This window comes from Pectinophora gossypiella, chromosome 21 (assembly GCF_024362695.1).
Source record: "Pectinophora gossypiella chromosome 21, ilPecGoss1.1, whole genome shotgun sequence".
NCBI classification, from domain to species: Eukaryota; Metazoa; Arthropoda; class Insecta; order Lepidoptera; family Gelechiidae; genus Pectinophora; species Pectinophora gossypiella.
The window spans coordinates 7,808,478-7,835,592 of record NC_065424.1 but is presented as its reverse complement, the minus strand read 5'-3'; the positions used below and the strand labels follow the sequence as shown (position 1 = coordinate 7,835,592).

Genomic DNA, 27,115 nt, shown 5'->3' with positions numbered 1-27,115 from the left:
CCGGTTCGAACAGGTACCGGACTTGCGCCAATGAGTTATTATTGTAAATTTATGATAAGTGCAGTTTTCACTAACACAGTTGCCTCGACTATTATAGACGGCGAAACTGCTTACCACTTATCACGTTGGTCTTAACAGAAAGCTTACTTAAGTCCAAATTCTAAATTATATAGTCATAAGTTTATTTATTATCTATTGTTTTTTTTTTATTTTATTTTGAGTTCTGTTTATTTGTTTTAGTTTTATTTTAATTTTATGTTTTTTGTTTCATATTTTTCAAATATTTTTGTTCTGTAACTGTTTTGTCATAAGTAAATTTATATTCCTTTATTTTTATTTTATTCTACTTAAATTTCATATTTTATTCATATTTGTCAGTTCAGGGTTAATAGAGACTGCTTTGTTAATTTAATTACTAATTTGTAGATGTTATGTGCACTGTAATTGTCATCATATTATAAGTCTTAAAAAAATTAAAGCTCGGGGCGGTGTGGGTAGGTACTTACTTAGGTCATCTTGCGATGGATATACCCCTGACTACCCCAATTGGGATATAGTCGCGATCTTAATTTTTCCTATAACAAACCCTACGATCATAACAGATCAGCCACAGACCATTACCCTCAGACAAAAAGCTTTCATTAAAATATACAAACACAAAACCCAAGCAAAATATTTTAAAGTGAAAATTCTATCTACCCTCAAATATTTCAATATTCGTAATCTGTCATGCCAGAATAGCCCGTAAAGCATTGAGATAAGGACGGCCTCGGGATAGCAATTTATCAGAGCAAGCCCATAATTCAGGGGTTTTGAAGTCATTTCCAGTTAACTGCGGGGAAACCTTTTAGTAGGGGTGGCTAAACTGTTGAATTGCGTTAAAATGTACTCGTGGTCTAAAAAGACTTAACATAACATAAACTGCCTATATACGTCCCACTGCTGGGCACAGGCCTCCCCTCAATCAACCGGAGGGGGTATGGAGCATACTCCACCACGCTGCTCCACTGAGGGTTGGTGGAGGTGTTTTTACGGCTAACAACCGGGACCAACGGCTTAACGTGCCCTCCGAAGCATGGAATCATCTTACTTTTTCGGACAATCAGGTGATTCAAGCCTGAAAAGTCCTTACCAAACATAGGACAGTCTCGCAAAGTGATTTCGACAATGTCCCCATCGGGAATCGAACCCGGAATGGAAACCAATTCAATTCATGGAAAAAAGCAATTATTGATTTGTTTTTATTTTGTCGTGACTTATCGTAGATTTGACGCAAATAACCACATGCCCGGAAGGCATTAACTATTTGGCCGGAACAATTATTGCCATTTGTCATTTCCGTATCCAAAGTAGGTCAATAGCAAATAGCAATATTGCTCTATATTGATATATTGGAAAAAATAGTTCTCTATTTTTTACATAGATGGCGTCTGTCTCGGCTTAATGACAATACTTAGATCGAACCATGGTATAAGAAAACCAGGTATGCTCAAAACTGACAGCTAGCATTTCAAGGTTAGCCCAGCTGACGTCATCTGATCCTGCGTTGCCATTTCGTAAAAAAATAAATTGCCTACGTCCAATGTTTATAATTTACTTTGCAAGGAAATTTTGAACTAAAAGATTTATGTACAGTTTTAATGATTTTTGTATATATGTGACAAATAGTAGTATTTACTTAAATACTTACATTAGTCAGTAATTTTATCATCATCATCAGCACATTAACGTCCCCACTGCTGGGGCACGGGCCTTCCCTATGGATGGGTAGGGAGATCGGCCTTTAACCATCACACGGGCCCAGTGCGGATTGATGGTTATTAACGAATTCTAATGCAGCCGGGACCAACGGCTTAACGTGCCTTCCGAAGCACGGAGGAGCTCGAGATGAAAACTTTTTTTTTTGTGGTCACCCATCCAATGACCGGCCTTTTCGAAAGTTGCTTTACTTCAACAATCGCAGACCGAGCGCGTTAACCGCTGCGCCACCGAACTCCTCAGTCAGTAATTCAGTAACTCAAAAAAAAAGTTAGTAATTTACTTAATCAATAATAAGGTTTACGTCCTTGGAATGTTGGAGATACCAATTTTATGGTAACAATTACATCATCAAGGGCTAGCAATGGCGGCTTGTTATAGGACTGAGCGTACCTGGTCTTCTTATACCATGGATCGAACGAATTTCTCATGAACAGGAGAAGGACCTGGTGGTGTAATGGTTAACACGCTCGTCCCGGCTTGACAAGAGGTGCGGGTTCAAGTCCTGTCCGAGTCAGATTTTTTCGATTTAATTTTCTCTTTGTGAGCGATATTGCTTTTTTATATGAATTTATGCAATGTGGCGTTTTTAGACCCCCTGTTAAAAATGTGTTTATCTTGTGGAATGGGCATGTAATTTGTCTGGAGACAAAATCATCTAATAAGTACGTCAATCTCATACATTTATTTCGATTAACACGTTGACTGTCCCCATACAAAATGTTTTGACTTCGTTGTAAGTCCCACTTATTACTTAATTTTGTATACGTCCTGTTAAAAACGGAAATAATAATTTAATATATTCTAATTCTAAACACTTCACAATACCTATTGAGTGCAATAGAAAGTAAACCATATCTCTTACTATCATGAAAAAATTGAACTTTCAAAGGTCGCACTCATCGCACTGAACAAGTATGGGTCACGGACGTATGGAGCTAGTTCGTCATGATCCCTATATGGATCACTGGACTGTCAAAGTGTTTAATACTGACATTATTTGTAATATTGTACGTCCGACATGGACATGCTGTTGAGACAATTTCATAATGTTTGACACCTGCATGAATGTACCTACACAGCTTCTCAATAAATGTTTCTTGTTTCTTGTTTATTACACTGTCGTTTTTCGTAATGAGGGTAAAAGCTGCCTATTTGTCCCATCAGGTGTCGCTACAGTTGGGTGTTCTTAAATTTTGACAGTTCCCCGTTCTATTCGAGTAAACAAACATATTGTTTTGGTTTATTTTTACATTATAACCCTTTGCGCAGCGTTTATCTGTATGTATACCAGTATTTATTCCCTAAAGATCGGAGAGAAGAAAACTTAGAAAATATGTTAGCAAACTCTACAATAAAACGTAAATATTAGTAACATACCCAGTTTTAATCAGTAAATGTTAAGTACCACAAATTTCACTCTTATTACGGAAACCAAATATTATTACTACAACTTATAATAAGAAATATTGTACAAAAGAATACAGCAACTAATCTTTCAGTTTTCGCTTCTCTCGACAATCCTCGTCTTCACTTGTTTTTCTTTCCTCGTAGTCGCAGACGGAACACCCGGCTTTTCGGCGGGAAACGGGAACGGGACAGTTGCTTTCTTCATTGAGTAATCTAAATAATTAATACGAAGTGGTGTTTTGTGGTTAATGATCGCATTAAGTTAGTCGGAAGACATTCGCGAGTGTTATTATATTGGAGTATTCAATAAACAAAGTGTATCTGCCTATTTTCGCTTCGTGCCGGGAAGCCGCTTCATAACTCAAAAGTTTATGCGGACTTTTGAGTTAATTCGTTTGGGGTTCGGAGTAGGAGTCTACTCCGAGGGTGGGGGCTTAGGTTTCATCATCATCACCTTTCATCATTTCATTAATCATCAAGAAAAAAATACGTAAGACATGGCTGTATGGGCGTAGTTCCCTTTGCCTTACCCTTCGGGGAAAAACAAAACAAAAAAAAAAAAAAAAGACGGAACACCCGCCAAAACGTTTTTCTCTTAAAAAGTGACGTAACGTTCCTTTTTTGTAATTGCCAACAAATATTTTTTTCAATCTTTTGATGGCTTTTCTTTTTCGTAACTCCTGCAGACGGGATACATTCCATGTTGTTCCACATTTTATAGCAATTTGTCCCAATTTTTTGCAGGACAGTACAGAGGACTGTCAAAATATAGGAACATTCAACAGTGCTCCCGCCATTTGGCCGTCTAGTTTTTATGCTCATTGTTTTCAACTTGGCCAAGGCCCCAGGACAAAAAGCGGGGTGCCTTAAAAAAAACAAAAAGAATTCCAAAAAAAGATTCGTTCAAAATTAAAAATTTTATAAAAATAAATCCCTGTTAGGTCGTAAAAAATGTAATATCCCACATATTTCGTGCCATTACGACGGCAGACCAGCGTCCATTCAATTTTCAATTTTACTAGGGAACCCTAAAAATGTTTTATTCCCGTCTCAACAAAGCTTGCGCTCGTAAAAACCGGATGAGAGTAGATATAACCGGATATAAGCGGATGAAACTGGTAATATCGTTGTCTAATAGTATTGCTTTACGGGGTTTATCCGGTTATTAGTTTATTCATTGTTGCAACAAAGTTTAGGGGTCTACACTAGAGCTTGACATTTACAGACAAACTTGAGGCTCTGCATACACTAGGGGCTTGTTCTCTGCTCTCCATTTGTCCGGCCAAATAGATAATAAGTCAAGCATAAAAAAGAAACTTGTGTGTAGGAAATACAGTAAGAATTTTATGGGAATTAACATAGCTGGCGAGGAGTGGCGTATATACTGTACTGTACACCTCTGCCTACCCCTTCAGGGAATCAGGCGTGATGTTATGTTATTTTTATTCCATGATCCGACGACAAGACATACTAATTCATATCAGCATCACTTTCTTTACTTTTTATTATGCTATTATGTGGTGTGAGTGAGCTGTACTTAGCATTGTGAACAGTAATAATATCATTTGATATAGTTGTCTATTGTCATGCGCACGCGACGGTAGGTGTCGATGAACGCTGCATCGTGACTGCAGTCTAACGTCTGCCTTATTAGGTTAGATTACACACAGCATGATAATTTTATTTTCTGATTCCAGTACACACCATATAAGTTTATTTTAAGTTATGCCTGTCATTTCCTTAGCCTCCAAAAATGAAAGGGACGGGTAATCGACAAGAACAAATTTAATGTACCACACGACAATTTAATGCAGAAATTTAAAAAACCCTCCCAATCATTTTTTTTGGCCAATAACCCGACAGAATTGAGTTGACAGCACACGTCAAAAGTTGCATATTAGCGAGATGCATTTTATTCACCCGGGTTATTCATTAATTCCCTCATTCATTTTAAAATTCAAATGGAATTCTATAGTCTCTGCTTACCCCGGTGGAAAATAGGCGTGAGTTTATGTATGTATGTATGTCATTTTAAAATTAACAATTATCAATCATTTGTCCCTTTCCTTTTCGGCGGATAAGAAAATGATAGGAATAACTTACGAGAATGTGTCTTATATTCAAGATTTGGAGATTAAACCTGTCTGGAGCATGTCTGAGCATCGACAGGCTAAAAACGTTACCATTTTAACATTAGCTAAAATATTCCTACTACTAACAGATTCAAATCCAATTTCCTATCAAATCAAACTTGATGTAATCTAATAAAGGTGACAACACATTATCGTGTGCGTTAATCCTTACTGCGGTGAGCGGCGCAGGCGTCGATAGTGAACGCTTCCGGTAAAAGTGCTACCGACTCGAGCGTAATACTAGCGCGTGCGCAGATATCGGCGGAGCGGGGAGCGATTTCTATTATGACGTTTAGAACTCTAAAGATACCAATGAATACAATAAAATGTATGCAATGGTATAAATGCTATCACCCGGTGTCTTGTCGAATGCGCAACTCACAAAACATACCATTAAGCTCACGAATATATCCCAATGGAGGTAGTCAAAGATAGGTACAATCAAAGAGCAAAAGTGCAGTCACTGAGCCCAGTGAAATATTTTTAAACAGTGGTGAAATTATGAACCATTAGTTGTCATAATTATAAAAAAATATGTGTTTGTATGTGTTTTTGGTCTATTACAGAAACGACATGTAACCAAGAGGTCTTAATTGCAACCAGTTAATTTATTACTTTGCAAGAAACTGATTGGACTTTTGCACCTTATCGTATATCCATCGCAATATGAACCTTGGTTGAGGGAAATCGTCGACCACGCCGGCGGGGTCGGTATCGGGGTAAAGGTTCATCTTGCGATGGATGTACGATAAGGTGCAAACGTCCGATCAGTTTCTTGCAAAGTAATAAATCAACTGGTTGCAATTAAGACCTCTTGGTTACATGTCGTTTCTGTAATAGACCAAAAACACATACAAAAACATAGATTTTATAATTATGACAACTTAATGGTTCATAATTTCACCACTGTTTCAAATAACTCGCTGGGCTCAGTGACTGCACTTTTGCTCTTTGATTGTACCTATCTTTGATAGTGGTTGCACTTAAGACCTCCTGGTTACATGTCGTTTCTCTAATAGAACAAAAACACCTACAAAAACATAAATATAATTATGACAACTAATGGTTCACCCGGTAAAAAAATTAAGACAACAGGCTTAACGGTGTCCAGTTGGGTCCGAACCTCGCCTCAGGGCGTCGGAGGATATTAAAGTTTTTTTTTTAAAAGAACGTCTAGGGCCCTGTGCCGAGGTTTTTCCTGCAGTTTCTTTTCCCCGGCTATACAGGTTGTGAGAAGCTGCAGAAGTTTTCGGCGGATGAGACGTTCGTTATGTAAAAATTGACGATTCGAAGTGTAACTATGTTACCTACTGAATAAAGATATTTTTGAATTTGAATTTAGTCGGCCCCGCCTTATTATTCCTCTATCCGCTCACCGCGCCGCTCATTATCGTATGCCGCCTCAATCACTGTCGTGCGATCGACAAGCCGCAACAAATATCTTGAACACTCAAACAAATGTTATTCCGTGATTAGCTGTTTGTAGTCACTGAGTGAGTGAGTCAGGGAGTCAGTCTACTAGGGGTTAAGTCAGTCTGTTTCTATCATGTGGGTTGTGAGGTGAATTACCAACCACATCAACCCTGGTGTCAGAGTTATTACTGAGCCGCCAAAGGCCCCTGACATGACTCATGTAACGACTACGTATTTACATCAGTAAGTAGTAACCGGGACCAACAGCTTAACGTTCCGAAGCACGGTTCATCTTACTTTTTCGACAATCAAGTGATCAGCCTGAGATGTCCTAACCAAACTAGGTATCACAAATTGTTCGTTACGTAAAAATTGGCGAAATTAGAAATCAGAATCATTTATTCAACGTAATTATCATGGATAAACTAATTGAAGGTCAATGTAACATTTTTGAATTTACGTCATTTCGCAAGGTGTTATGGCTGAGGAGAAGAAATGACAAGAAACTGCAACAGCAACACATCTTTTAAATCAATGAGAGTATTATTACAAGTTATTTAATAACTAGAGGAACACATTCAATACCATCAGGAAGAGGACGATTCAAAGTGTAACTATGTTACCTACTGAATATATTTTAAATTTGTCAGAGAATAAATTTAAAGCTCACGTGAAGCTTACTTTATGTAAAAAAGCTTATTATATGATTAATGATTACCTAAATGATAAAAATGTCTGGTATTGAATGTGTTCCTCTATTGATTTAAAAGATGTGTTGCTGTTGCAGTTTCTTGTCATTTCTTCTCCTCAGCCATAACACCTTGCGAAATGACGTAAATTCAAAAATGTTACATTGACCTTCAACAAGTTTATCCATGATAATTACGTTGAATAAATGATTCTGATACTGATTCTAAATATATTTTTGAATTTGAATTTATCACGGCCATCGTTAGGTTACGCTAGTCTGCTAGTATTCTTGTTACTTTACCAGCACATTGTCTGAATATCCAAGTGTACAGTTGATTTAATGCTGTGAACAGATTAATTGGCACAGTTATGTGGAGTATCCGCATGCAATCAGCTCAGGTAATTAAACCTGAATATGCTGTCGTTGTGAACTGGTGAGTGAGTGTGATTGGGTCGGAACTTTGGAAGGTATCGAATTTTCAAGCTTCAGCCGAGCTAATAAGGGCAAAAGCTACGGTGTAAACATTTTGTTTTTGACGTGACTTATTGTAGATTTGCCGCAGATGGCATTAACTACTTGGCCGGACAAATGGGGAGCGCTGAAGGCTCTCACCCGGTACAACGTTTAAGACAGGCCTGAGGGTGCCCAGTTGGGCGCGAACCTCGGCTCAGGGCGTCGTCTGAGAGGAAAAATATTTGAAAGAATTAATCGGCCCTAGTAAGTCGATAGCGATAAGCGCTGAATGAGGGAAATCGTCGACCACGCCGGCGGAGTCGGTATCGGAGTCCTGACGGTGTAAACCAATGAGTTATTATTTACAACCCACACGATAGAAGAAGATTATAAGGACGGATGTGAGTTTATAGATATGCAGCTGCTACCTCGATTTAGTTTTAACATAAACTGCCTAATACGTCCCACTGCTGGGCACAGGCCTCCCCTCAATCAACCGGAGGGGGTATGGAGCATACTCCACCACGCTGCTTCACTGCGGGTTGATGGAGGTGTTTTTACGGCTAATAGCCGGGACCAACGGCTTCACGTGCCCTCCGAAGCACGGAAGCATCATACTTTTTCGGACAATCAGGTGATTCAAAAAGTCCTTGCCAAACAAAGGACAGTCTCATAAAGTGATTTCGACAATGTCCCCATCGGGAATCGAACCCGGACCTCCAGATCGTGAGCCTGACGCTCTAACCACTAGACCACGGAGGCTGTTATTTTTTTTAATTTAAGTTGTAATAGTTCAATTTTGAAAGTACTTTGTAATTAAATAAAAATAGATAAAAGCAGTGAACTTAAAACAGTGCCCCAAAAAACTGCCAACAAGTTGCAATCCCATCCATCCTGCGGGATTCTGGGTACGGTTTGGGTCATAGTGTAAAAATAACAGTAGATCAACTTACTGAGTTCGATGACCGCGTGACTTACATCGTCGTGTGACGTCACGGGTTCGAAATCTGGCTCTGATTCTAAACCACTTCGTTCGTGAGTTTAAATTCTTGTTTTGATCATAGATAATTGATGTCCCGTGGTTCCCAACATTTGTGCCCGGTTAATGGCAATAACGGCCTCTGTGGTCCAGTAGTTGAGCGTTGGGCTCACAATCCGGAGGTCCCGGGTTCGAATCCTGGTGGGGACATATCACAAAAATAACTTTGTGATCCCTAGTTTAGTTAGGACATTAAAAGCTGATCACCTGATTGTCCAAAAGTAAGATGATCCGTGCTTCGGAAGGCACGATAAGCCGTTGGTCCCGGTTATTACTTACTGATGTAAGTACGTAGTCGTTACATGAGTCATATCAGGGGCCTATGGCGACTCAGTTATAACCCTGACACCAGGGTTGATGGGGTTGGTAATCCACCTCACAATCCACACGATATAAGGAGATGGCAATAGGCTCGCCTTCTATTACATGGGACTTAAACACAGCTGGCGAGGATTGGATGTGTAAACTATACACCTATGTCTACCCCTTTGGGGATACGGGCGTGTTGCCATTCTTTATTTTATGATTACAGAACATTTTGGTAGTGGTATGCATTTATCTTACAGACCTGAGAGGTCTAACGCTACTAGGAGAGTCATATCCCTACTTTAAACGCGGTAGGAACCCGTTATTATGTGTTTTAATTACTAACGCTACTAATCGTATTAAATAAGTGTAGCAAGGGGAGGTCACGGGTTCGAATCCCGAACGAGACCCCAAAACTATAGGAAGGGACTTCTTCCTCTTCAATGAATACACCGTCTTAATTATTCACTCTCTTTCTTCCGTCTCTGTCTTTCATTTTTTCCACACCAACAATACGCAGGTAATCAACATCCGACCTCACACATCAGACAATTAAAAAGTAAATCCACTTCCGTTTCTTCTTTCCGTCTCTCTCTCATGCTTTCTCGCTCCAAACGTTCCTTTTCACGCATCATCCTACCTTTCCAATCAAGAAACTCTAACGACACGATTTCTTTTTAATAATAATAATGAATTAATTTATTCCAGATTAACATATCCATATCTAATAAATTAAATTAATACAATTAGCATTCAAAATTATTATTAACAATTGAAAAAAAATGAATAATAAAATAATTTTTTTTTTTTTTTTTTTTTTTAACCTACCGTTTTCTTTACACTATGGCAAGGCTTGTAAGTTCGCTAATGGTTTGTTCACGTCACTCAATATTAGTCAATATAGACCTCTGGGATTGTTAGTTGGAGAATTTCCGGCCAAGTAGTTAATGCCATCTGCGGCAAATCTACAATAAGTCACGTCAAAAAAAAAAAAAAAAAAAAAAAAAAAAATTAGTTGGAGAAAATGGATTATGATTTAGCTTCTATTTATTATGTTTTCTTTTGGTTGTGGTTTGGTGTGGAAAAATGGAAACAGAAAGCGCAGGCTTGTAGGCTAGATTAGTGCGGGGCGGAGAGTTACCGTTCTACATCATCATCATCATCATCATCATCAGCCCATTAACGTCCCCACTGCTGGGGCACGGGCCTTCCCTATGGATGGATAGGGAGACCGGGCTTTAAACCATCACGCGGGCCGAGTGCGGATTGATGGTTATTAACGACTGCTAATGCAGCCGAGACCAACGGCTTAACGTGCCTTTCGAAGCACGGAGGAGCTGGCGATGAAAACTTTTTTTTTGTGGTCACCCATCCTATGACTGGCCTTTGCGAAAGTTGCTTAACTTCAACAATCGCAGACCGAGCGCGTTTACCGCTGCGCCACCGAGCTCCTCACCGTTCTACACGTAGTAGGTATTATTGCCTATTCGTTACTCTATCTTCATCTCGAGCTCCTCCGTGCTTCGGAAGGCACGTTAAGCCGTTGGTCCCGGCTGCATTAGCAGTCGTTAATAACCATCAATCCGCACTGGGCCCGCGTGATGGTTTAAGGCCCGTTCTCCCTATCCATCAATAGGGAAGGCCCGTGCCTCAGCAGTGGGGACGTTAATGGACTGATGATGATGATTCGTTAGTCTATTCCACAGCTTACATATAAAATAGATGCCTAATGAATAGACAAGCTACGTCTGCTCACACCAAAGTAGGTTACGGGTGTGAGTTGCGTCTATTAGAATAGAATAGAAAAATAGAATAGAAAAAGTTTATTATAAAAGGACGCCACACACAAAAAAAAAAATCATGATTATGTATCTTAGACCCCTAGAGACAAACTCTGTCCAAACTTTTGATAAAGTCCAACATTGACGGACTATTCCAACTTATCCTGCTCAGTCCCAAAGGATTCAACGCGGGTTTATGATAAATGTGAACGTTAGGAGTACTATTACTTTTTCTATCTATCTGTCAATTACCAACCTCTTCAACCCTGGTGTCAGGGTTATTATTGAGCCTCCAAAGGCCCCTGACATGGCTCATGTAACGACTGCTTACTTGCATCAGTAAACAGTAACCGGGACCAACGGCTTAATATGCCTGAAGTATAGATCATCTTACATTCTGACTATCAGGTGCTCTGCCTGTAATGTCCTTGTGGCTGACCCAACTAGTTGGCCACCTAGTTCCGCTCACATGTAACAGATGGCGCCACATTCAATAATACAGTCTTCAAGCAGTCGTGAAACGCGATATCGAAGTTTACACAGTAAGACGCATATACAGGGTGCTAGTGACATCGTAACGAAAACTTTGAGGGATGATTCAGACCATGATTCTGAGTTGATATTAAGTGGAATTTTCCGTCGCAAAATTCATGATTTTTTTTTAGTTTTTTGTAATTATTTTCAATTCTATACTTTTGCGATTGAAAATTCCACTTGATATTAACTCAGAATAATGAGCTAAATCAGCCCCCTCAGTATTCGTTACGATGTCACTTACACCCCTTACAAGTACATACGGTAGCCATACGAGTAGGTATGGTTGTTAGTGACACCGTAACGAATACTGAGGGGGATGATTCAGACCATGATTCTAAGTTGATATTAAGTGGAATTTCCTGTCGGAAAATTTATGTTTTTTTTATGTTTTTTTAAATTATTTTTCCGTTTCATACTTTTGCGACGGAAAATTCCACTTGATATCTACTAAGAATCATGGCCTGAATCATCCCTCAAAGTTTTCGTTACGATGTCACTAACACCCTGTATACAACTTCCAACATAACACCTTTGGATCGTCGATCCCTAGTCACACTACTAACTTGTGGCTAGCGGGGTACTATGCTCTGTTCGGTACCCCGGAAACATCCTTCGGCGGCAGCACACCCTCACCGCCAAATCCTAATCAAACTAGAGACTACAAAGTGATTTTTGTGATATATCCCCAATCCCCATCGGGTTCGAACCCTGGATCTCCGGATCGTGAGCCCGACGCTCTACCACTGGACCAGAAAGAAGAGCCAGTGGTCATCGATAAACCGCTTGTTCGTATAAACTAGTGAGTTACAATAGAGAATCAATTAGCGACAAGACAAACAAAGAGTTCCGAACTAGCAACTCCGCAAATAGTGTTGCCCGATACCTAATCGACTGAATATCGATTAATAATCGATTATTTCTTAAACCCCTTTAATTACTAAATAATATAAATGTCTGAATAGCCTAGTTTCCAACTAGTCAAATCAGTTACTTTTTACTAAACACGAAATTACTATGGAATTTTTTATGAAAAAGCACACTGTGACGTCATAGAAAAACGTGACAAAATGTCGCACTTATTATTACATTTTTCTTTATTAAAATTCATAAATAAGTTAAATTGAAAAAAGGAAACGTTTTTTGTCACTTTTACATATCTGTCTTTATTTAGTAATCAGAATTTTATAATTTATCTTTGACCTATGAAACTAACCAATTATACTCTACAAGTTATTTAAATACTGTAATATTATCCATTCTGTAATTATCAATTGTACTCTAGGATACCTACTATCGATATTGGAAATTCTATATTTAAATCGACTATAATCTAATAATCTTAAGATATAATTTTATTTGTGATGTAATCGATAGTATTGCAAATATTTTATACTAAATTGGGGAATTTCCAATATGGATAGTATCGATAGGCATATCGATGTTTAAATTATTCAGGAGAAAATAATACATACATAAACTCACGCCAATTTCCCACCGGCTTAAGCAGAAACTATGGAATTCCATTTGCTTCGCTCCTTACACACTTCTCTTGCTTCCTCCACATTCATCAATCGTTTCATACACGCACGCCGGTTCAGCGGGCTTAGCACTGTGCATGCAACTCCTTCTCGCCGCAACAGAGATCATCTGTCTCTTTCTGTGCAGTACTGTGAGAGAGTGACGGGTGACGTATGTCGAGGCGAGAGAGTCGCGCGCTTACGGTGCTAAGCCCGCAGATTAGGGGAAAACAATCGATTATCGATTAGTCGATTATTCGGCAGCACTATCCGCAAACCATATTAGCAAATTGAAACCTATCAGGGGCGAACTTTAGTTTGGGAAGTTCCAGGTAAGCAGAACAATTGGCAACATTGGCTCTGGTTCACTCCTTTAAGTTAAAAGCTTATTTAAGGGCTATATATCACTAGGACACCATAGTGGCGCCACCACGATCTTGCATATAAATACATAAACATACTTACATAACATATTATGTATATTAAAACATATATGAACATTGAACATATATGTTATGTTATGGAGCATACTCCACTACGGTGCTCCACTGCGGGTTGGTGGAATCATTTGCCAACGGCTTAACGTGCTTTCCGAAGCACGGAATCATCTGTCTGTTTGGGACAACCAGGTGATTCAGCCTGCAATGTTAGGACATTCTCACAAAGTGATTTTCGACCGTGTTTCTGTCGGCTATCGAATCCGGACTCCCAGTTTGTGAGCCCAATGCTCTAACCACTACACACATACATGCTTCATAAATTGTCATGTGCTCGGTGAATTTTTTTAACATGACTTATTGTAGGTATGCCGCAAATGGCATTAACTACTGGGCCGGACAAATGGGAAGCGCTGAGGACTCTCACCCGATACAAAATTTAAGACCACAGGCCTGAGGGTGCCCAGTTGGGCGCGAACTTCGGCTCAGGGCGTCGTCTGATACGAAAATATTTGAAAGCATTAATCGACCCTAGTGGGTCGATAGCGATAAGCGCTGAATGGGGAAATCGTCGATCACGCCAGCGGGGTCGGTATCGGGGTTTTGAAATGTTTGTTGTCGCGAGCTGATTGCTCTTCTATGGCAACATCTTTAGGAAATCATCATTTCCCAGTACCTTCCGGATGTATGTGACCTTAAACTGTAACGGTGGAAACCCGCGAATAAAAACCCAGCCCAGGTAAGACAGGCAGTTGCTTCTGTAAAAGACCGGACCTGTCAATCTTCAGGTCAGGTAAGGGGACTACGTATGAAAATAACGCTACTGAGATGATGATGTCCTTTCCAGCTGTGCTTTGCATTATTTTGTGCTTCATTTTCCCTTTGTTCTCAGTCCCGCATGAAAACTGAAATTGCCTTCCTTAATTAAGTACTTATTATTTGTTTAATAACGGCCTCCGTGGTCCAGTGATTGAGCGTTGTGTTCCGGAGGTCCAATTCCGGTGGGGACAAATTACAAAAATCACTTTGTGATCCCTAGTTTGGTTAAGACATTACAGGCTGATTACCTGATTGTCCAAAAGTAAGATGATCCGTGCTCGGGAAGGCACGTTAAGCCGTTAGTCCCGGTTACTACTTACTGATGTAAGTACGTAGTCGTTACATGTCATGTCAGGGCCCTATTAATTAGTCTTCTCTCTTTTAAAATAAGATTTATTCTTCAAGTTTTAATTAATATCTATTTGCAAAATAAACGAACTCATAAAAAGTACCCCTTCCGAAATATAGATTTTCAATTAGGGGAAACAAATAATATCAAGGCTTCGCTTTTCCGTACCAATTTCCACTCAAGAGCCTTTAATCAAATTATCTCTGAATATAACCAAAGGGAAAGCCCACACGGTGTTACTGCTGCGTTGCGCTGTCGCAAGGCACATTTTATATGGAGATATATTGAAACCTATGGAAAAATAGGACAGTTTTATCCCGGAAATCATACCCTAAAGGGATGAAAAGGGGATAGAAACAACGCGCGGGATAAACGAAGTCTACACGGACGAAGTCGCGTACGAAAAGCTAGTTATAGGTTAGTTTCCAACTAGTCAAATAAGTAAATAACTGGTTTTTGTTTTGGATATTTTTTTTTGTCTGTGTACTTATTGATTTCCGTGTGGTTTCTGTCCTGTGTTAAATGTAATGTACCTGTCTGTCTGTGTCTGTGATGTCCGGAAGTAATAAATGTTTCTTTCTTCCTTTCTTTCTTTAAATTTTTACTAAACGTCAAAACACGAAATTACTATGAAATTGGTATGAAAAAGCAACCTGTGACGTCATAGAAAACGTGACAAAATATCGCATTTTTTCTTTATTCAAATTCATAAATAAGTTAAATAGAAAAAAGAAAACAGTTTTTGTCACCTTTAGATCTGTCTTTATTTATTAATCAGAATTTCATAATTATGGGATATTATTAATTTATACAATTTGTCACTTAAAATTACGAATAATTAAAACACTTCAAATTATTACACAAACACTAGTCAGTCTAAAATACCGCCCCCTCTCGTACCTGGTTCAAAGGTGCCCATTATACTGGCCGCGTTACCGCGCACTATTGCCAAGGAAACCATAATTTATTCATAATTCATATATTTATATTTTTTTATATATTTTTTTTATTATTTTTTTTTTTCATAATTTATATCTTTAACTTAGGAAACTAGTAAGTACAAAAGAGCATTTATGTTTTGGTCATAAATTATTATCATAATCACGAGTTCAGCGGAGATGGAAATCATCGTGAGGAAACGCACATTCTTCAGAAATAAGTTTCAAAGGTATATGACTTAACCTGTATTAGGCTGCTTTTCCCTTCGCGGGTTGAAAAGTCAGTCAGCCAATCGCTAAAATTGCTAATCTGTAAAATATCGGACCTGTCAAATCTTCAGGTTTGGTAAGCGCACCCTGTGAAAATCGAGATACTGTCATGATTTTAACAAATTTAAATGAAACCTGTTGTCATGATTTTAACAAATTTAAATTAAACCTGTTATGGTTTTAGTAATTTTAATCAAATGTCACGATTTTATGTCACAACGGAATAGCAACGTCAAACGGGATTATTATGAGGTTGGTAACAATTATATGACAGTGGTGCCACCATTCGTTAACGTTCAAGGGTGGTTTCAAAAATTGGATCGGCGGAAGGGGGTCATTCGGAAGACGACCACCAAGGGAATCAGACGTATGGTGACTTCAAGTTACTGAGTACCGATCTCTAGCAGAGCGGGACTCCACCATATTAATCGAGAGGACATTTTATCACAATACTACTAGGGAAATGAGTGAGTACAAATAAGCGTAACCGACATCGGAACGCAATGGCAAATCATCGTGTGGTCTCACCTTTAGTCCCTTAACAGACCATTAATTCGATAATACAAGAAGGAAACACTGACTTTGATAATTACTTTGCCGAGGGTCCCTCGCTGTCCATTGCTTGGAAACAACCATGCTTTGTTTACTTACGGATTATTAATAGACTTCAAAAAAAGAAGGAAATTATTTTCATTTGCTAAACAACGAGGAGCTCGGTGGCGCAGCGGTAATCGCGCTCGGTCTACGATTGTTGAAGTTGAGCAACTTTCGCAATGGCCGGTCATAGGATGGGTGACCACAAAAAAAAAAGTTTTCATCTCGAGCTCCTCCGTGCTTCGGAAGGCACGTTAAGCCGTTGGTCCCGGCTGCATTAGCAGTCGTTAATAACCACCTATCCGCACAACGTTGTACCGGGTGAGAGCCTTGAGCGCTCCCCATTTGTCCGGCCAAGTAGTTAATGCCATCTGCGGCAAAAAAAAGGTACCACGAAAACATCCTTTGGCGGCAGCACACCCACACGATAGAAGTCCCGGATTTGTTCCAAGTCCCCTGAGTTCCCTGGGGGGGCATTAGCCTCGTTTAGACGTTTCAACTGACGAAACTCCGGGCAATACCTAAGGTATGTGCTTTATAACCCCCGGCTTATTGAATTACTGCCCCTGTTTACAACTCTGCAGTGAATAGAATAGAATATGTTTATTTATCAGAAAACTTAAACATGTATACATTACTAGGACCCCGGACTAGGGAAACCCTGTATCGCAGAGGTCCTGAACATTTGTTATTGACAAACACTTTTAAATAAACCGGCGAGCTAGCCTTTCATAACAGTACTATTATAACATATTAATGTACAATTTAGAATAAACAAAAGTAAGTAATAGAAAACAATAAAAAAGTTACATTTTATATGGCATAATAATTGAATGAAGGACTTTTTCAGGCTATGTTACTCTAAAAAATATATATACATGGCGTTGTACAGAGTTGCCGCCTTTTAACAAATACAAATATACCTTATTGCACCAAAATAAAAAGAAATAGTACCTCAATACCAATAATAATAATACGTTTGATAATATCTTTTAGTAATTCTCTTAATTCATTAATTCCCTTTCCTTTTCTTTTTTCCTTTATTCTCTTAATTCTTTTCTTTTTTCTCTCTTAATATTTGAATGAGGAACTTTCCAGGCTACGTTCCTCTAAAAACTATAGATGGCGTTGTATAGAGTTGCCTTCTTAATCTTCTAATTTCATGGATAACTGACATAATGCATTTTTTATCGTTTTTTGGGTATAAATGATGACCCTTGTTATTACACCCGGGCGTAACACATCTTCCACCCATTATTATTCTGATCAAAATAAAGAGAAGCAATATAGGTAGCAACATCATTCTATACATAATGTGATCCAAATATCAAGCAACAATTATTTTTATATACGCTTCTGCCATTACATTGTATTTTGGAATAATTATGTACCCGAGTAATGAGAAAATAGGTTATTATCATTTTAAATCTGTACAACGCCATCTATATTGATTTTGGGGAACGTAGTCTGGAAAATCCTTCATTATTTATAAGTATAAAGGTTCTCTTATACCGCGATGTCCGTGGCCTCACTCGGCAGGGCCCGCAGAATACCAGCGTCGTGGCTCACGCCGCGACTTATGCTGAGCGAGGTCCTTTTATTCCGGACTCCACCGCAGATGATCGGGCCGTCAGTGCGTTACATTTAGAATGCTTTGTTTTATTATTATTATTTTTATGAATTTGGTTTGTTTTTCTTTTTGTTTTGGTATTTTTTTTATTTTTTTTTTTAATGTTTTTTTTTGTCTGTTTACTTTGATTTCCGTGTGGTTTCTTTCCTGTGTTAAATGTAATGTACCTGTCTGTCTGTGTCTGTGATGTCCGAAAATAATAAATGTTTCTTTCTTTCTTTCTTTCTCTTTATATTTAACATGACATAAACTTAAATAGCCTACATACGTCCCACTGGGCACAGGCCTCCCCTTAATCAACTAGAGGGGTATGGAGCATATCGCACCAATGCGGGTTGGTGGAGGCCTTTGAGCTAGTACTTAGCCCAGGACAAACGGATTAACGCGCCCTCTGCACGGAATCATTTAATTTTTCGGACAATCAGGTGATTCAGCCTGCAATATCCTAGCCAAACAAAAGACAGTCTAACGGAGTGATTTCGTCAATGTTCCCATCGGGAATCGAACCCAGATCTCCAGATGCCATGATGCAAAATCGCATTAATTCCTCATATAAATCTCTCTATACAGGGTGTTAGTGACATCGTAATGAAAAGTTTGAGGGATTATTCAGTCCATGATTATGAGTTGATATCAAGTGGAATTTTTCGTCGCAAAAGTATGGAACGGAAAATGATTAAAAAAAAAACATTGAAATTTTCATGAATTTTCCGACAGGAATCGTTACGATGACACTAACACCTTCTATAGATCTCATAGTAGGAAGTTCACTGCAATACAATGAGTGATTATGAATGCAAATGCGGTTACATTGCACGGAACGTCGTATATTACGATGCTATTACGTTGGATGTTCTAGCACTCCATCCGTCATCCAGTAACAGATCACTGGTTATATCATTTAGTGCTTGTTGTACATAGATAGATTGGCAAGAGCTCTGTACAGTCATGAGCAATATTAGTACCCACTTTAGAACCCTGTCGAACCATCATATTTGACATTTATTTATTTATTTTTCTACTCCTCTACTTTAATCTGGCATTTAAATAACCAAAAAGTCTAATATAAGTACATACATAATTAAACTCTTTGAAAAAGTGTACGCTCTATGGCCTATAAAAGCATTGTTTACAAAGTGTAACTGTACTATAATGTCGCCAAAAAAGCATTGTTGTTGTTTTTTTTTTTTTGACCTGGAAACTGGCACTTTTACTTTGTTTGGTGCCATAGATATACTATAAAAAAAAGTATACATTTGCCGCCATTTTCCCGCGCGTTGGAAAATAAATTGGAAAATTTTTGTGTTTCGTTTCAAAACACTAAAAAGTATAAAATAAAAAGGAAAAATGGATGAAGAACTATTGAATTCTACACCAGAAGAAATTTCAACGTTAGCTCAAGATTTACATCTTCATTTTTATAAATAAAATTTTTCTTTGTATAATTTTTGTTTCATTTAAAATTACGTCGTCGTAGAAAAAGTATTGTATTTGTTCACTACTTATTCACTGTAAAGTCGTGAAATGTAAATAATAGTATTTTATGCAACAGTTGTATAACTAGGTCAAAAAATGCTCGTGGCGTCTCTTATTGCGATGACCCTTTTTTGACCCTTCTTATACAACTGTTGCATAAAATACTATTTTATTTACATTTCACGACTTTACAGTGCAGAGGCGCCAATGCGCCGTGAAACTTTAAATATAAACAATAATATAATTAAACATTATGAAAATTAGGTGTAAACAATATAAAAACATATTTAATTTTGACATTTAATGAGACATACATACATACATACATAAACTCACGCCCGTAATCCCAAATGGGGTGGGCAGAGCCACAAGTAATCAAAGACAAATTGCAGCCACTGTTGATACGAAGTCCTAAGATGGATATGATGAACCTTATGGTGATAAGGGATCAGCCTATCGCCCATAACATTAGTCCATCATGTCAAACCCCTCCCCTCTCCTAGCTTACTTATATAATAGCTACAAGTTTTTTTTTTTGTGGACGGCTGATGCCTAAACTAAGTAAACTTGTAATATAGGCCATCAGGCCTTTCAAATCAAATCAAATCAAATATACTTCATTGCACAGAACTAAATTTCAACAATCAGACATAACACATGAGTACAGTACAATTTGGGCGGCCTTATTGCTCTAGAGCTATTTCTTCCAGGCAACCACCAAAAGGAAACAAACATTTACAAACAACTTGGATGTCTTTCCTTTTCGGCGGGTAATAAAATGACAGGTATAACTTAAAATAAAATTAGGAGGTGTCTGCAGGAATCGGGGCCACTGTTTACGTTCCCTTAGATTTCATCAGTCACACTGTGCCATAAAAAAATAACGAATTTAATTCCTTGTTGCCAGTATCATCGCTGCCGAGCCCGACGTCATCGGATGACGATGATGACGATGATGACACGACGCCGGCAAACCGCGCCGACGCAGACGACGACATGCGCGTATACAAGAACCCGCGCAACTCGCCGTCTGCGCAGTGCCCGCGCGACGAAGAGCAGGCCACCTTACTGGTACGTTATGTATTATTCTATTCATCATCAGCCCATTAACGTCCCCACTGCTGGGGCACGGGCCTTCCCTATGGATGGATAAGGTGATCGGGCGTTAAACCATCACGCGGGCCCATTGCGGATTGATGGTTATTAACGACTGCTAATGCAGCCGGGACCAACGGCACGGAGGTCGAGATGAAAACTTTTTTTTGTGGTCACCTATCCTATGACCGGCCTTTGCGAAAGTTGCTTAACTTCAATAATCGCAGACCGAGCGCGATTACCGCTGCGCCACCGAGCTCCTCAGAGTATTATTGTATTACAGCCTATATACGTCCCACTGCTGGGCACAGGCCTCAGGGGAGCATACTCCACCACGCTGCTCCAATGCGGGATGGATGGTAAAGGCGTTTTTAGCCGGGACCAACGGCTTAACGTGCCCTCCGAAGCACGGAATCATCTTACTTTTTCGGACAATCAGGTGATTCACTCCTGAAAAGTCCTTAACAAACAAAGGACAGTCTCACAAAGTGATTTCGACAATGTCCCCATCGGGAATCAAAGCCGAACCTCCAGATCGTGAGTTTAACTTTCTAACCACTAGACCACAGAGGCTGTTGGATTATATAATAATCATTTAGATTCGATTGTCTAAAGGGGCTTCTACGTGTTAGCTTCGGCCCTACGCCTTCCAAAAGTCCGGGACTCCATAGGCCCGAGATATGGAATCTACATACAAAATAATAATAATATTATTTTACAAAATGTACTTTTTATGAGGCGTACCGCAATAATAAATGCTTGATATATTTCTTAATATGAATATTATCTCTGCTAATTTTACGACATTTTGTACGGAACCCTCGGTGTGCGAGTCCGATTCCCACTTGACTGGTTATTTCTTTCTTTCTTCTTCTTCTTATCGTGTCGATGGCAAACTAAATAGTATCGGCCCAAAACTTGGCAACAAGTATGGTTAGGGTGGTATTAATAAACTAATCTCAGCTTCGAAACTGCCCTCAAGATCATGTCAATGTGACAGTTCTCATATAAAAACAGAGACTTGAGCATGATCTTGAGGGCAATCTCAGCTGAGATTTGTTTATTAATACCACCCTTAAAGGGATATCTTCCGGTCAACTAACCAAATGATGATCCGTGCTTCGGAAGGCACGTTAAGCCGTTGGTCCCGGTTACTACTTACTGATGCAAGTTCGTAGTCGTTACATGAGTCATGTCAGGGGCGGCTTTGGCGGCTCAATAATAACCCTGACACCAGCAAACGATGGAAAAACTAACCAAAACCCCAATTTCTCGACATGGTTACCTAAAATAATATACACGAAGACAACTGGGTAGAAATACGCCAACAAGGTTAAAAAGATTATCCCAAGAGGACTTAAGAAGTTACACAAAAGTGGGTTAACTGAGTTACACCCTTTCACCTTTAATCCCCTAATTAGAATGCAAACATGCCCATCGCGGGGAGGAATGGAAATTAGCTAAAAAGTTTCTTTTTATCTTTTTTAGGGTTCCGTAATACACGAGGAAGTAAACGGATTAAGTGGGTTAACGGATTAACGGACTTAACAGATTAATAAGTCTAGATGATAAAAGATGTGTTGCTGTTGCAGTTTCTTGTCATTTCTTCTCCTCAGCCATAACACCTTGCGAAATGACGTAAATTCAAAAATGTTACATTGACCTTCAACAAGTTTATCCATGACTATTACGTGGAATAATTGATTCTGATTTCTGATTACTACTTGCCGCCATACCCTTTTTTTAGGTTTACTTACCTATATGTCTTTGATGAAACTAGATAATTGTTTAAAAGACCTTCGCAATGTGTCGATAATTGGAATAGATTGCTGCGGATTTCTGTGAAAGAGAGTTCAACTCGTACTCGACAGTTTTTTTTTTGTGTGCATTTCCGAGAAAAGGTCTTTTTATGTCGGCAGTATAATTTTAGGATGCATGAGCTAATTTGTCTTTAATTTGTTAATTAGTTGAACGACCCAGTTTTTATCTTTTTATGTATCTTCAATTTAGAAGGAGAATAAGGACTTTTACAAAAAGCCCTTTTTAAAATTTCAACTCTTATTAACGAATGAGGGTTGTGTTTTGTCTGCACGTTATTTTGACCGTCTTATGTTTTTCTTAGGTAATCAAATATATATTTTTTTTAATTTGTCACTGGCGATCCAAGAGCTGGCAGCTTTTTTGCGCAGAGAACAGGCCTGGCAGTTCAGAGGGGAAATGCTTTTTTTAACACGTTGACAGTCCAGTGATCCATATACGGGTCATGACGGAATAGCTCGATACGTCCGTGACCCATATGGGTCACTAAGAAACGACCAGGAACGCACTAAGGGCGGATGATCCATTTGGAACCCGGGTAAATTAGCAAAGGTTTAGAATAGAATAGAATAGAAAAAGTTTATTATAAAAAAGGTTTGTATTACAGTATGTTTGATGAATGCTACTGCCCACCTGTTTGAAGGCTGAAGTGACTGAACGTTTAGTAAAAATATTTAAATAATCAAAAATATAGCTTTATTCAGGTTTTCTTTTTCAATAAACTAAAATTACATATAAAATTGAAGTATTATGCGGGACTTACAAGGAAGTCAAAACATTTTGTATGGGGACTGTCAACGTTTTAATGCAGAGTTTTAGGCGCTCTGCCTCAGTGTGGCGCGCTGGAAGAAGTATCCTATTTATAACAAGCTGCCGGGTCTACATTACAACCGCGCCGCGCGCGGTCGAAGTATATTGAGCGCTTCGACCAATAAACGATACGAATGCTATCTACGTAGATGGAAGTCAAACGGCTATTGGTCGAAGGCCTCGATATAATTCGCGCCGCGCGCGGATACCGTGCAGAGCCTACTGATGTTTATTATTTATTGTTATTTTTTAGGTATTTATATCCGAATACTTTACTAATCATTATCATCACCAGCCCATTAACGTCCCCACTGCTGGGGCATGGGCCTTACCTATGGATGGATAGGGAGATCGGGCCTTAAACCACCACGCGGCCCAGTGCAGATTGGTGGTTATTAACGACTGCTAATGCAGCCGGGACCAACAGCTTAACGTGCCTTCCGAATCACGGAGGAGCTCGAGATGAAAACTTTTTTTTTGTGGTCACCTATCCTATGACCGGCCTTTGCGAACGTTGCTTAACTTCAACAATCGCAGACTGAGCGCGTTTACCGCTGCGCCACCGAGCTCTTCACTTGACTAATAATACTAATAAAAGCTACCATTTCTCGCAGGGTCAGAAATGTCTTCGCAAGTGTTCATCGGATGAGGACTGTAAGAGCAAGAAGAAGAAGTGTCTGTGCGACGGTGCATGCGGCATGTCGTGCATCAAACCAGGTGAGTGGGCACCTACCTTTATTTTGTGATTATAACATAACCATCATCATCAGCCCATTAACGTCCCCACTGCTGAGGCACGGGCCTTCCCTATGGATGGATAGGCAGATCGGGCCTTAAACTATTACGCGGGCCCAGTGCGGATTGGTGGTTATTAACGACTGCTAATGCAGCCGGGATCAACGGCTTAACGTGCCTTCCGAAGCACGGAGGAGCTCGAGATGAAAACTTTTTTTTTGTGGTAAATCCTATGACCGGCCTTTGCGAAAGTTGCTTAACTTCAACAATCGCAGACCGAGCGCGTTTACCGCTGCGCCACCGAGCTCCTCCTCAATTATAACATAATACATATACTTATTTATAATTAAGCAAAACAATCTTCTGCCGCTAAAGAGCTTCTCAAAATTAAGTCTTTGAAGTCTAAGGAATTACATTATCAAATTGAAATTTGAAAATTTGAGAAGTTAATAATAAGCTGGAGACTGTATTCCTGTATGGGGTAGTCAGAGGTACCAATCGCTTGATGAACTAAGTACCTACCTTAGTTGGTTCGACAATAAGATTCCCATAATTAAAATACATAATAACGGGTTCTTACCGCGTTTAAAGCAGAGATATGAGACTCCCGATATTTCGACACTGTTGCAAGTGCCATGAAGCGATGATTAAGATTCCCATACATTCAGAATTTGCCTTTCAGCTGTTTTAAAACAGTAGTTAAACAGAAACTTTGCAAAAAAGGTTATTATAAGGTAAGTGATTATTTAGAAGATATGAATGCATGGGATTAACTGTCTGAGAACTGATATTAGGCAGCTAAATCACTCAATTGAATAATAATATTTTATGTTTAATTTTAAAAGAAGGTTTAGGACCCTGTGCCGAGGTTTTTCTTGCAGCTTCTTTTCCCCGGCTATACAGGTTGTGAGAAGCTGCAGTAGTTTTATGCGGATGAGACGTTCGTTATGTAAAAATTGACGATTCAAAGTGTAACTATGTTACCTATTAAATAAAGATATTTTTGTATTTGAATTAAGACTATTAGATGTAGATTGCAATACGGCGCACCACCACGTCGGTGTAACAGAAAGCTCGGGTAAAGCGTGGGTATTCGGTTCAACTTGCGATGGATGTACGATAAGGTGCAAAAGTCCAATCAGTTTCTTGCAAAGTAATAAATGAACTGGTTGCACATAAGACCTTCTAGTTACTTACATGTCTTTTCTGTAATAGACCAAAAACACCTACAAAAACTTACATTTTATAATTATGACAACTAATGGTTTACAAATAATTCGCTGGGCTCAGTGATTGAACTTTTGCTCTTTGATTGTACCACTGACCAGCCCAATTGGGACTGTAGTCGTGAAGTTACGTTATGATTTTTTTCCATTGTCCAACAGAACACAAAGAAGCCAATAAATACGTGCTTACATTGTGTTACAAAAATACCTTCTATTTCCAGAGTTTTCTTTCGTCTTAAGTTGTTTTCAACAGAACAAGTTGCTAAGTCTTCATGAATAAACAAATCGTATACAAATTACAATTCTGTTAAAAAATCTCCAACGGTTGTTTTAATTTAAATAAAATGGGTAGCCCAGCTGGAAGAATGCTTGATTCTCACTGTGAGGTCGCGGGTTCGAATAATTTTCCAGTTTGTTTGCGAATTCCTGAAAAAAAATCCTGATAAATAAACGCTATTAGAGTATTAATGAATATTTTAATGATTCGGATTTAAACATTTAAAAGCCTCCTTCTCTCGTGTTTTTTTCTTTTGTTGTGCCCGAAAGGATCTGTGATGTGAGACTCAAATGTAACTGACTAACTTGTACACCATCATAGTACATACATACATAAACTCACGCCCGTAATCCCTAATGGGATGGGCAGAGCCACAAGTAATCTACATAATATATTACAAGTTTACTTAGTTTAGGCATCAGCCATCCACAAAAAATAGCTTGTACCTATTAGATAAGTTAAATTTCTTTGTAATTTATTTTTTGTGGTTTGGAAATAAAATTATTTATTATTATTATTATTAATCAAAGACAACTTGCAGCCACTGTTGATACGATGTCGTAAGCTGGATATGATGAACCTTATGGTGATAAGGGATCAGCCTATCGCCCATAACATTAGTCCATCATGTTAGAGGACACAATCCCTTTGTCGGTTTTTACGACATGCCCGGGAAGACAAGCAGCTGAACGTGTTCTATGTTTTTTATTTGCTCCCAGAACAGCATAGAAGCAACACCATAGTATGCAAATAAAGAATATTGAATTCATCTTTGGATCATAAATTATTAGGTTGAGATACCTAATGATAAAACAACATAACATAACAAATACTTTATTGCACAAACAAAAACAAAATACAAAAGAAAAGAGAAATAGAATGTGTACAAAAGGCGGCCTTATTGCTGTTAGGTTTGGAGTGTTAGATTCCTAATGGCTGTGAGGGCTGGTTATCTGAGGCGAAGGCTGAGATTGAAACGTCCAGAAGTATGCAAAATTCACTGAATTTAATTAAATTCGTACAAAAAAGTGTTCACATTGCAGTAGTTGAATGGAGAGCAAGAACGGAAGGGAAGTGACAAAAAAATGTTGTCACACTAAAAAATATAAATTTAATGTTGGGGATGCCAACAATTGCTAATTAGCAATCTCTTCCAGGCAACCTTTAATTATAGTTCTCCTACTATGGAGAGCGGATCGTAACAAACCCTACATTTTTAATAATAATAATTTCACAAAAATTACACATAATTGCCTCGTACACAAAACACTCCAGGATTAGCTGACAACCCTATTTTTGTAGAAAGCCTATTCAAATTCAAATTCAAAAATATCTATATTCAGTAGATAACATAGTTACACTTTGAATCGTAATTATTTACATAACCAACGTCATCATCATCATCCGCCTAAAACTACTGCAGCTTCTCACAACCTGTACTGTACAGCCGGGGAAAAGAAGCTGCAAGAAAAACCTCGGCACAGGGCCTTAGACTTTATATATATAATTTAGTAATTTGGCTGCCTAATATCAGTCCAGACAGCTAATCACATGCATTCACATCTTCTAGATAGTCACAGGGTCCGCGTAACCTGAAGATTTGA

The 27,115-nt window shown here is 38.7% G+C and overlaps 1 protein-coding gene across 4 annotated transcripts in view; it reads left to right on the top strand.

Moving 5' to 3' along the window:
• The window catches only part of LOC126376459 (uncharacterized), a 181,746-nt gene that overhangs the window by 71,503 nt on the left and 83,128 nt on the right, over positions 1 to 27,115 (top strand). For 3 of the 4 annotated variants that reach the window (XM_050023829.1, XM_050023828.1, XM_050023826.1), the window contains 2 exons: positions 20,458 to 20,621; positions 23,888 to 23,990. The exons of the other annotated variant lie outside the window; for it this stretch is intronic. In XM_050023829.1, the coding sequence (XP_049879786.1) occupies positions 20,458 to 20,621; positions 23,888 to 23,990 (267 nt within the window). The remainder of the gene's footprint in view (positions 1 to 20,457; positions 20,622 to 23,887; positions 23,991 to 27,115) is intronic. 4 annotated transcript variants of the gene reach the window in all.